The sequence below is a fragment of the Pantherophis guttatus genome, chromosome 16, assembly GCF_059756535.1.
Source record: "Pantherophis guttatus breed Tessera chromosome 16, ASM5975653v1, whole genome shotgun sequence".
NCBI classification, from domain to species: Eukaryota; Metazoa; Chordata; class Lepidosauria; order Squamata; family Colubridae; genus Pantherophis; species Pantherophis guttatus.
The window spans coordinates 15534108-15546026 of record NC_142078.1 but is presented as its reverse complement, the minus strand read 5'-3'; the positions used below and the strand labels follow the sequence as shown (position 1 = coordinate 15546026).

Sequence of the window (11919 nt, the reverse complement as noted above, 5' to 3'; positions counted from 1 at the left end):
CACACACACAGAGAGAGAGAGAGAGAGAGAGAGAGAGAGACAGACAGACAGACAGACAGAGACAGAGACAGAGAGAGACAGAGAGAGAGAGACAGAGAGAGAGAGAGAGAGAGAGAGAGAGAGAGAGAGAGAGAGAGGCCGGGCTATCAATGTAATGATTTTAAATTGGATGTTTTAAATTTTGGGGGGTTTTAATATTGAGCCGAAATTATTTAATAATTTTAAATTATTTTAATTGTTGTTTGTCTTTGTGTTTTTAATAGGCTGTACACCACCCTGAGTCCTTCAGGAAAAGGGCAGTATAGAAATAAAATTATTATTATTGTTATTATTATTATTATTATTAGAGACAGAGAGAGACAGACACAGAGAGAGACACAGAGAGAGACACACATACACACACACACACAGAGACAGAGACACACACACAGAGAGAGAAACAGAGAGAGAGAGAGAGAGAGAAAAGAGAGAGACTGGAAGAGAAAGAGAGAAAGAAAGAGACTGGGAGAGAGAGAGTGAGAGAAAGAGACTGGGAGAGAGAAAAAGAAAAAGAAAGAGAAAAAGAGAAAAAGAGAAAGAAATGAGGAAGAGAGAAAGAGAGAGAAAAGGAGAGAAAGGCTGGAGGGAGAGTCTTGTCCATTAATTTTGAAAAATGGGCTCTCCGGCAGTTCAGCTCAGTTTTGCAGCACACTGGGTGTTGCTAGGGCAACTCTTTGGGAATGGGGATTTCGCAGTATCCTTCCCCCAGGAGTGGGGAGGGAATGGGGATTTCGCAGTATCCTTCCCCCGGGAGTGGGGAGGGAATGGGGATTTCGCAGTATCCTTCCTCCAGGAGTGGGGAGGGAATGGAGATTTTGCAGTATCCTTCCCCTGCCACGCCCACCGAGCCACGCCCACAGAACCGGTAGTAAAAAAAAAATCTGAATTCCACCGCTGTCAACAGTTCAATCCTGAGCTACGAATAAATTCAATTTCTCAATTCGAAATTGTCGGCGAACAGGATTTCTCTTGCCCGACGCCGTTCTTTCGGGAAACCTTAGGATCGAAGCCCCCGACTCTTCTCAAGAGAGGCACCCAGACAAGACGACGATAGGACCGGTTTCTCTTTTAATTGAAAAGGCTACTTACATCAGCATTAGTGTGCTACTTCACAGAAATAGGTACAAAATTTGACCTCGCCTAGACAGCTCACTTGCACACTGGTTGTGGAATTGGCTGGAGACAAGCCTCCTGACACCAACCCCCAGCAAAAAGGGGGGTGGGGGGAGAGAGAAGGCTAAAAATATTTAGGCAAGAATTATAAAGCCCGATACCCCCTTAATTGCATCTCGGTATGGTCAAGGGACGGCGTGTTGTCCCAAGGAAGGCAAATCCTTGCCAATTTGGGGAAGCGGAGGGGGGCAGAAAGCATTCACCTGGCCGATCAACAGAGAGAAGGTGGCCTCCAGGTAGAAAAGGACCCCTTAAGCCCCCTTCCTTCCTCCCAGCCAAGCAGCTGAACAGGAGGCCACCAATTCCACACACCCCCTGCCCACCAGGGAAACTGTAAAACAAGCGAGACTAGAAAAATCAGCGTTGTCTTCTTAGGGCGCGGGAATTCATAAAAAGCATCCGATGAGGATCCTAGAAAAAGTTGGGAAGGGGGTGGAAAAGATGGTGGTGGGTGTGTGGAAAAAGATGGGAGGCGAGGAGGAACTTCGCCTCTGCCTTCAGGAAGACGATCCTTTCCTTCATAGGCAGAGGTGGAGGGGGTGGAAAAATCCACCGGTGTTAGCGGGTGGGTGGGTTGGTTTTTCTCGAGGGGGTCTTTAAGTATCTTCTTGTTAAACAGGCTCGAAAAAGCAGTGGGGTACCCCCCCTCTTTTGGGGATCCCAAAAGAGGAGAGTCCCAAATCTTTTGGGGATCCCAAAAGAGAAGATTCAGCGGAGAAGATGCTGCCCCATCCAGGTTCTTGGCACGTGGCTTGGAAACTGGAGATTTCCGTGGCCCAATGGAGCCACCGGCGTTTGACGTCGCCTTTCGATTCGAATTGAGGATTCTCTGCCAAGAAACAAGAATCCATGAAACTGCAAAAATTCATATTTCCCTGCGTGGCTTTGAGGCATCGGGGAAGGAGGGGCGAGCAATGCCCTCTCCTCAGTTAAATACATCTCCCTCCTAAGCTGCCTCTGGGCACTGAATTCCGGGCTGCGAAAGAAGCCAGTTTATCCTTATGGGTTTTGTTGTTGTTGTTTTGAAGTTTTAAGGATGAATTTATTAAGCCTTGATGCATTTGGGGGAGCTTTATCTCTCTCTCTCTCCTTGCCTGAATTCCTCCAAGCTCTTTGCACTCAAACCACAAAGCTCTCGGAAACAACCCGAGATGTTAAAACTGGAGTTTCTGCTTCACCCTTCCTTTCACACCTAAAATTTCCCTCGCCCCTCCACAAAACCCTTTAAAAAAAAAAAACAAACAGAAAATAAAAGGGAACGTCACGGACTTTTTAAAGACGGGGTTAGTAAAATGTATAAATCCAACCGGGCTATTTACAAACAATAAATATCGAGGGAATTAGTAAATTCAGGAAAAGCGGGGTCGATTCTCGTCGAGGCTTGTTTTTTGTTTTGTTTTTTACAAAAAAGAAAAAAAAATCAGTCACAGAAGCTACTTCGTAGTCAGGGCTGAAGTCCGTGTCAACACAAAAGTGGTACCTGTCCATTGGGGTCAGGAGCCCCATATTGGGGTGAAGGGGGGAGGGTGAGGAATGGCCTCACACTTTAGAGCTCTCGGTTCGTCCCCCGCCCCGATTCTTCGTCCAATCCACAAATTTTATTTACACGCGTCTGTACAAAAGCTAAGTGTTTTTTGTTTTTTGTTTTACTCCTAGTGTGTCAGCCGAGAGATTTGACGACTGAAAAAAACAACAACAGAAAAACAAAACAACCAGTGCTGTTAAGATCTTTGGTGCAGGTTCTTCTTAAAAGAAAATAAAAAGGCCAGATATTAATAATAATAATAATAAAAAATAAAAAAATGGAGAAGTTAATGATCTGGTGGCTTGGTCTGGCATCCTAAAAGGCCATCTTCAGCCACACACACACACACACATATCCCTTCTCCAATTCCCACAGGAAATTCCACTTTCCCGGGCCACGAAAGTGTCGAGTGTCGAGTCTTCCTCGCGATACGGAAACGGGGGGGAACCACTCCCGATTCCACATCCTTTGCTCTTCCGGTACGTCCACGGTGGGGAAAAAAAAAACCCTTTCAGAAATTGTCGAAGCCCCCAGTCTTTGTTGGTCAACAGAAGATAAGGCAGAAACGGTGGACGGGGAAGTTCACGCAGCCACAGGCTGTGGAGTCCTTTAGACCTTGAGAGAGGTGAATTTTGTATTTTTATATTTTCGGCTTTGTTTTGTTTTTTTAAAGGCTAAAAATCCTCCCCGGATCGGAGTTGGAGGGGGAGGAAGAAACCCCCCAGCAATACACATCTTTTTAAAGGCAACTTCTGCCGACACATCCCACACGCTCAGAAGTCTGCAGAAGCTTGGTTGAGAAGGAGCCACCAACTTCTTGAAGATCTCACCAACGTTCCTAAATTCCCGGGCGAAAATCCGAGGCTTAGGTAACTAGAGGCGTCATCGTCTCACATATACAGACGCCCCAGTGTGGCTTAAGACAGAAGGGCCCGTGGTGGTGGGGGGGGGGCAGGACGACAACCTGGAGAGTCAGTGGGAGGGGGAGACACGGAGACCCCCCCACACACACACCTTTCCCCCCCACCCCTCGGTTAGAAGATGCCTTTGGCGATTTTCAATCCTTTCTGCTTCACCCTGGGGAGCGTGGAGCTGGAGCCGTGCTTGATTTTGATCACTTTGGAGAAGCCTCGCTTCTTGAGCATGAAGTCGTAATTGGCGGCCGAGTTCATGGCGTAGAAGACGTTGGCGTTGTCGGGAATTTTGAGCTCTATGGGGAGGAGGGAGAGAGAAAGGAAAAGAAATGATCCCTACTCACGGTAACTTAATGCCCTAGTCCCGTGATGGGGTACCTATGGCACGTATGCCAGAGGTGGCACGCAGAGCCTTCTCTGTGGGCACGCGCGCCATCGCCAGCTGCTCTTCTGGTGGTTTTAGGCCCGAAAAAGGCCAAAAAACGGTCTGAAAACAGCTGAAAAACGGTCTGAAAACAGCTGAAAAACGGTCTGAAAACAGCTGAAAAACGGTCTGGAAACAGCTGAAAAACGGTCTGGAAACAGCTGAAAAACGGTCTGAACACAGCTGAAAAACGGTCTGGAAACAGCTGAAAAACGGTCTGGAAACAGCTGAAAAACTGAAAACAGCTGAAAAACGGTCTGAACACAGCTGAAAAACGGTCTGAACACAGCTGAAAAACGGTCTGAAAACAGCTGAAAAACGGTCTGGAAACAGCTGAAAAACAGTCTGAAAACAGCTGAAAAACGGTTGAAAAACAACCCGAAAAATGGCCTGAAAACGGCCCGAAAAACAGCCCAAAAACAGGCATGCGTGCCAGGTTGAGCCGATAACTACGCTCCCTTTTAGTGAAGCGTGCAAAACCAGCCTTGTGCATTTCCCGAATTTATTTATTTTTTGATATATTTATTTATTTAAATCCAGAGTTTGGGGAAAGTTAACCCGCACGGTAAATAAAGAAATAGCATGAAATAAAATCAGGAGGGTCCAAATTACCAACTTCTGTACCTCTCTCTTCGGAGATGATCTGGATGAGTTCATAATCTTCCGGCCGATCCCCGTCCAGGTTGTGTTTGGCCATCGCTTTCCGAATCACCACCGGGGTTTTATCCTGGCTTGTCACCTGGAAGAGTGGCATTTAAAAGAGGGACACCTTTAGGCACACGGTGAAGCGAAGCCAACTTCCCTTAATTTCATGGCTAAGGCGGTTGCTATGTTCTGTAGATGTTGCGCTGATGATGTTACCTAGTTGGGTCATGAAACAAGAAAACTACCACGCTCAGGGAGCACCAAGGACCCGAGTCCTTTTCCTTCTCTTCCTCCTCCTCCCCGCCTCCTCCTGCACTCTGCAAAACCTATTCCCATCTAGCACTGATGTTGTTACCTAGTTGGGTCATGAAATGTTTGCAAGAAAACAACTAAGCTCAGGGAGCACCAAGGACCCCACAGTTCTCCTCCTCCTCTTCCTCTTCCTCCTCCTCCTCTTCTTCTTCTCTCTCTTCTCTTTCTCCTCCTTCTCTTTCTCCTCCTTCTTTCTTCTCCTCCTCCTCCTCCTCTTCCTCCTCCTCCTTCCCCTTCGCCTGCACTCTGCAAAACCTATTCCCTTCTAGCACTGATGTTGTTACCTAGTTGGGTCATGAAATGTTTGCAAGAAAACAACCAAGCTCAGGGAGCACCAAGGACCCCACAGTTCTCCTCCTCCTCCTCCTCTTCTTCTTCTCTTTCTTCTCCTTCTCTTTCTTCTCCTCCTCCTTCCCCTTTGCCTGCACTCTGCAAAATCTATTCCCTTCTAGCACTGATGACGTTACCTAGTTGGGTCATGAAATGTTTGCAAGAAAACAACCAAGCTCAGGGAGCACCAAGGACCCCACAGTTCTCCTCCTCCTCTTCCTCTTCCTCCTCCTTCTCCTCTTCCTCCTCCTCCTCTTCTTCTTCTCTTTCTTCTCTTTCTCCTCCTCTTTCTTCTCCTCCTCCTCCTCCTCCTCCTCTTCCTTCGCCTTTGCCTGCACTCTGCAAAATCTATTCCCTTCTAGCACTGATGACGTTACCTAGTTGGGTCATGAAATGTTTGCAAGAAAACTACCAAGCTCAGAGAGCACCAAGGACCCCACAGTTCAGCCCCCAGCTACAAATATTTTCTTGAGGACGGCAAAGGCTGTCTCTTTGTGAGCGCGCAAGAAGAGACAGCGTAAAGACATGATTTTCACTAGCTGTGGTTCCACACTGGCTCAAGTCTCATCGACAGATAGACGTTTCAATTCGGGCTAGATTATTATCCCAACCTTCTCACCTCCGGCAAAGACGGAAGGTACCTACCAAAATACTTTTATACATGTTTCCATTATCCACCGCCAAGCTGACTCGGATGATACAACAATCATCGATCTGCTGGTTATAAAGAGGCAACGAGAGGGAGGAATAGCTGGAAATGCCCGAGACGGAGCGTTTGTGCGTACGGGACACGGTCACCGGCGTGGAGGAGACGGACGACGACGAAGCGCTGCTGGAACTTGACCCGACACCCGACGTATCCAAGGAGGACAATGAGGTAGATTCCCAAAACTTTATAGACGAAAGAGAAACGAAAGACAACGTTGATGATCTAATCAACGAGATCTACTAGCTATCCTATCTTTGCCCTTGTTGGGAGATGCCTTCATGGTGCCTTACAACAGGACCCGCCGTGGTCCAGAAGGACGAGGAAGAAGTTGAGAAGAGAGTGTCCTGACCCAGCTCCCCAAACACGGCCAACCCTCTGAAGTTAAATCAAAAGATTCCTTTATTAGCAGCCCCGGGAAAAAGTTTCTCTCTCAACGCAGGCTAACAAGGCCGTCCAGCAGCTTCCCACATCTATTCATCTCCGCCCCTCTGCCTTTTATCCCCAGATAAAAGAGTGGGGCTTCGCTAGCAGTGGTGGTTCTTCTGTCCCAAGGACCGGCTCATAGATCTCCACTGCTCTCCTCTCCTCTGCCGTCTGTGCATCCATGCATCAGGCATTGGACTCAGCTGTTCCTCCTCCTCCTCATCAGCCACCTCCAGAGCTGGGGGCTGTTGACTCCATTCCCTCTTTCCTCTCTCGGATCTCTCAGGTTGCCTGGATGCTGACCCTGACTCCCACGCCTCCTCCTCCTCCTCTGATTTGGCTGCTGGAGGGGCCGATAGGCCACAACAGATAGTTTTGGAGGTGGACTCTCCAAACCATCTCTAAACATCTTCTATTGCCCCACAAATTTCATCGTATCTCTCCAAAGCACCATGAAGAACATCTCAGCTTCTCAGTTCCCTGGTTGCTCTCAACCAACCCCCACATCAAAGCCCTCCTACCTCCCCCCCACCCCCCCGAAATGGGGCGCACCTGCCGCCTGACCCCCTGGGCACGAGTGGATCCCAGCGAGCCGTGGTCCTGTACCTTCTTCTCTTGAACCTCGGGCGAATCAGGAATGTAGCTGATGTTGATCTCTTCCACGTCGGAGCTGCTGGAACCCGCCGAGGTGATGCTGACCGAATCGGCCCCATCACTGCTGCAGAGATACGGCCCGCACTTCAACTGGTCAAAGGACTTGGAGTGAGAGCTGCCGCTGGTGCAGGAATCGGTACTGGGGGCCTGTCGGCTGTGGGGAGAAGAGAGTCAGGAAAAGGGCTGGTGAAGGGGATTGTATGGGGCTGGCTCCCACCTTGAATGGGAAGCGTGGGCCTGTAATGGATTGTGTGATGATCTGAGGGGAAGGAAGGAAGGAAGGAAGGAAGGAAGGAAGGAAGGAAGGAAGGAAGGAAAGAAGGTGCTGCCTAGGAAACAATTAGAGAAGAGAGGCAGAGAACTATATGATAGCAGTTTTCCAATATCTCAGGGGCTGCCCCAAAGAAGAGGGAGTCAAGGCTGTGGATGCTCCATCACTGGAGGCTTTTAAGAAGAGACTGGACAGCCATTTGTCTCAAATGGTATAGGATCTCCTGCTCAGTTGGACCTCCAGCTCAGATATTCTCTTATTCTGAAATATATTAATCAGTATTCAACTAGAGAGGACAATATATGTGTTTGGGTTTTGTTAACGGACATTTTTTTGTGTGTGTCTTTTGTTTTTGCTGTGTTTGTTGTTTCCCTTTTTTCGTTGACGTTTGTATGTTAACTTTGGAAATAGAGAGGGAGAGAGAGGGAGAGGTGGAGAGAGAGAGAGAGGGAGAGAGGGGGAAAGAGAGGGGGAAAGAGAGAGGGGGGAGAGATGGAGAGAAAGGTGGAGAGAGAGTGGGAGAGGGAAAGAGGTGGAAGAGAGAGAGGGAGAGGGAGACAGAGGGGGATGAGAGAAGGAGAGAGAGAGAGATAGGGAGGGAGAGGGGGGAGAGAGACAGAGGGAGAGAGACAGAGAGAGAGATGGAGAGAGAGAGAGAGTGAGAGAGAAAGAGAGGGAGAGGGAGAGAGAGAGAGAGAAAGAGCAAAGGAACACTAAGTCGCTTCCTGCTGCCACTTTTAACTGCTTGATGCATCAGCACGAGTCCTTCCTAACTTTCTTCCTCTGTCTGTTGAGCAACTGAGGGCTCCTGCCTCTCTTCTCTGATTGTTTCCCGGGCAGAATCTCTTCTCCTTAAGTCCCCCAAGGTCAGTCACACACACATTCCACCGCAGGTTCTCTCCTCTACGTGGTGCCCCAATCGATCGCACAGACCATTCCTCCAAGGGAGGAAGGGGCAAGAGGGCGATCCAAGCTAGACATCCTTAAATCCCTCTTGGGCTTTTGACCACCCCCCCAAAATGCAGTCATATCGTCACCGCTACCGTCTCGGGAGAACCGGGTCGAACCCGGAGGAACCCACCACTGCCTTTGCCACACACACCCCAACTTCCCACTTACTCGCTCCACCGCTTAATGATGCCCGTGTTCTTCTTGGCTTTCAGCGTGTTGCTGGCCGATTCCGACAAGGGTTCGATCTCGCACGAAAGGCCGTAGCTGAAAACAAAGGAAAGAGAGGACTAGAAGCATTGAGACCCACTTGTAGGAGATTTGGTCTAGTGGTTAAGGCAACAGGCTAGAAAGCAGGAGACGGTGAGTTCTAGTCCTGCCGTAGGCATGAAAGCCGGCTGGGTGACTTTGGGCTCACCAGGAGACGGTGAGTTCTAGTCCTGATTTAGTCATGAAAGCTGATTCAGTGACTTAGGGCCAATCACCAGGAGACGGTGAGTTCTAGTCCTGCCTTAGGCATGAAAGCCAACTGGGTGACTTTGGGCCAATCACCAGGAGACGGTGAGTTCTAGTCCCGCCTTAGGCATGAAAGCCAATTGGGTGACTTTGGGCCAATCACCAGGAGATGGTGAGTTCTAGTCCTGATTTAGTCATGAAAGCTGATTCAGTGACTTTGAGCCAATCACCAGGAGATGGTGAGTTCTAGTCCTGCCTCAGGCATGAAAACCAGCTGGGTGACTTTGGGCCAATCACCAGGAGATGGTGAGTTCTAGTCCTGCCTTAGGAACGAAAGCTAGCTGGGTGTCTTTGGGTCAGTCCCTCTCCCTCAGCCCAACCCAACTCAACTCATAGTGTTGTTATTGTGGGGAAAATAGGAAGAGGAAAGTGTGTTGTGTCTATTCGCAGCCCTATTTGCAAACATAATCAGTCAGGATACAAACAAAGAAAGAAATATTTCTTGGCTTTACAGTCAAGTCCTCAACTTTCCTCACCATTGGGGTGAAATCCAGCAGGTTCTGACAGGTTCTAGAGAACCGGTAGGGAAAAAAAATTTGGATTTCATCCCTGCTCCCCGTGAACAAAAAATCGGAGGGCGAGGAGAGGAATAAACCCACCAAAATCTTCATTTGCAGCCCCGAAGAAGAAAACAGCTCCCACTTACCTCTCGGCTTCGCTGAGGCGTTCCACGCTGTGAAACCAAGTCCCAAACCGATCGTCCTTCTTGAAGCTGTAATTATTACAAGCCGACTGAAGCAACTTGATCTGGGCGATGACTTCGAACTCCTGCAGGAACAACGAAGAGGTTAATGTGCGTTTGTGTTTAAAGAAGGAAGAAAAAAAAGGGGGGGAGAACCCCCCAAGAAACGTGACTTTAAAAGCAGCAGCACCAGCAAAATGAGGGTAGATTTAATCAAACTTTTATCAAACAATTTCTGCCAGCCAGTCAACCAGCAGCTCTTTGAGAAGAAGTCATTCCAAACTTCTGAGTTTGAACCCCTGCCTCCCTCTTTCTCAAGATAATACAGGTCGTCCTTGGCTTACAACTATTCCTTTAGTGGCCTGGACGGCACTGAGAGAAGGGACTTGTGACGGTCTCGCAAGTGTCTCGCTTAGCAGCATAAATGTTGAGCTCAATTGGGGTCGTTAAATCCAGGACTAATTGTGGTGGCCCTTAAACCCGGTCTGTGGTAACAACCACAATCACAAATATCTCACCTTCCTCCTTTTCTCAAAGTTGATCAGGCCTCCCTAAAAAAGAAAGAAAGAAAGAAAGAAAGAAAAAACAGATGCTTAACATCCCAAGTCATTTCTAAACATCTAAGAGATGAGAAAGGTTTAAAAAAAAGAGACATATTTTCTGCAGCAAAGCAAAATCAGCAAACATTGCAAGGATCACAATGTATTTATTTGCATCTAGAGGCTAGATTATTATTATTTTTTTAAGGCATTCAGGTCAAGTAAAATACGTTTAAAAAGACGAGGAATCCGTCAGGATACGGCTGGGATGCCAAATATAAAAACGTTCGAAAAGTCTTAAGCAACAAGGCAGGAACTGACAGGGATTTCCCAGAATTCTCAGGGGATCAGAGCTCCCAGAATACTCCCCTCACATTGTGAAAATGCTCACCCATTGCTCAACAAAATTAGAATAGAATAGAATAGAATAGAATAGAATAGAATAGAATAGAATAGAATAGAATAGAATAGAATAGAATAGAATAGAAAAATGAGATAGAAACAGAATAGAAATAGAAATAGAAATAGAAATAGAAATAGAAATAGAAATAGAAATAGAAATAGAATAGAATAGAATAGAATAGAATAGAATAGAATAGAATAGAATAGAATAGAATAGAATAGAAAGCGGAAATTTTGAGCACCGGCAAATACCACCTCTGGCTGGCCCCAGAGTGGGGTGGGAATGGGGATTTTGCAGTATCCTTCCCCAGGAGTGGGGAGGGAATGGGGATTTTGCAGTATCCTTCTCCTGGAGTGGGGAGGGAATGGAGATTTTGCAGTATCCTTCCCCAGGAGTGGGGAGGGAATGGAGATTTTACAGTATCCTTCCCCTGGAGTGGGGTGGGAATAGGGATTTTGCAGTATCATTTCCCTGGAGTGATGTAGGAATGGGGATTTTGCAGTATCCTTTCCCTGCCACGCCCACCAAGCCACGCCCACCAGGCCACGCCCACAGAACCGGTAGTAAAAAAATGTGGATTTCACCACTGAAAAACAGCCAGGGAAATGATTGAAGTCTGGGAAACGAAATGAGCCCCTTGTCAATCAACAGGAGTGCTGGTTTATCACCAGCTTATCGGTTACTTAGGAACGGAGGGCTTGGCAGCCCAAGCCATCCATCCACACCCCAATCAACAACAACAATAACAAAAAAAAAAAACCCCACACAACCAGGCACCACATAAATACCATGCACAGAATGGGTCAAAAACACACATTCTGGCGAGAGAGAAATAAATTCCCCGAGGATGGGCTCCAAGCAAGCACCAGCTCGAAAGCTCGGGAGATAATTTTCTTTTTATTTATTCATTAAATGCATTTGCCGCCCCGTCTCGCCACAAAGGGAGGACAACGCTCCTGCTTTCTTTGCTTTAAAGATAGGCTGCCAAAGAGATCCCAAACCCCATGAAATAAAAAATGCAAACATTGCTAAAAGGTTAAGTACCAGAAGGGTCCACCAGGGGGCGCCGTGCCCTCTTTTTTGCGGGCTTCAATCTGGGCGGAGCAAGGCTCCCTAACCAACCAACCAACCATGTTTTACAAAAAAGACGACATCAAATTAAACATCAAATTAAAAAGAAGGAAAAAAAAGAAAGAAACATAAATCTGGCAGGAAAGAAGTCAGAGGATGAAGGCAAACGAAGGGCCAAAATTTAAATTATTTTTTAAGATTAAAAAAAAGGAAGAAGGAGAATTAGGATCTAAGGATCTAAGGGGCTAAGACGCTGAGCTTGTCGATCGAAAGGCCGGCAGTTCAGCGGTTCGAATCCCTGGTGCCGCGTAACAGAGTGAGCTCCAGTGACTTGTCCCAGC

At 47.6% G+C, this 11919-nt stretch overlaps 1 protein-coding gene across 6 annotated transcripts in view; it reads right to left on the bottom strand.

The window, feature by feature from the left end:
* Positions 1-1086: 1086 nt before the first annotated feature.
* RALGDS (ral guanine nucleotide dissociation stimulator) overlaps positions 1087-11919 on the bottom strand; it is an 82138-nt gene continuing 71305 nt past the window's right edge. For 3 of the 6 annotated variants that reach the window (XM_087879975.1, XM_087879974.1, XM_060684607.2), the window contains exons 12-18: positions 10084-10116; positions 9530-9651; positions 8539-8634; positions 7101-7302; positions 6008-6253; positions 4700-4814; positions 1087-3947 (exon numbers count right to left, since the gene is read on the bottom strand). In XM_087879975.1, the coding sequence (XP_087736101.1) occupies positions 3772-3947; positions 4700-4814; positions 6008-6253; positions 7101-7302; positions 8539-8634; positions 9530-9651; positions 10084-10116 (990 nt within the window). In that variant the 3' untranslated portion in view covers positions 1087-3771. Of the gene's footprint in view, positions 3948-4699; positions 4815-6007; positions 6254-7046; positions 7303-8538; positions 8635-9529; positions 9652-10083; positions 10117-11919 lie in introns of all 6 variants that reach the window. The other 3 variants (XM_060684610.2, XM_060684608.2, XM_060684606.2) reach the window with 1 other exon arrangement.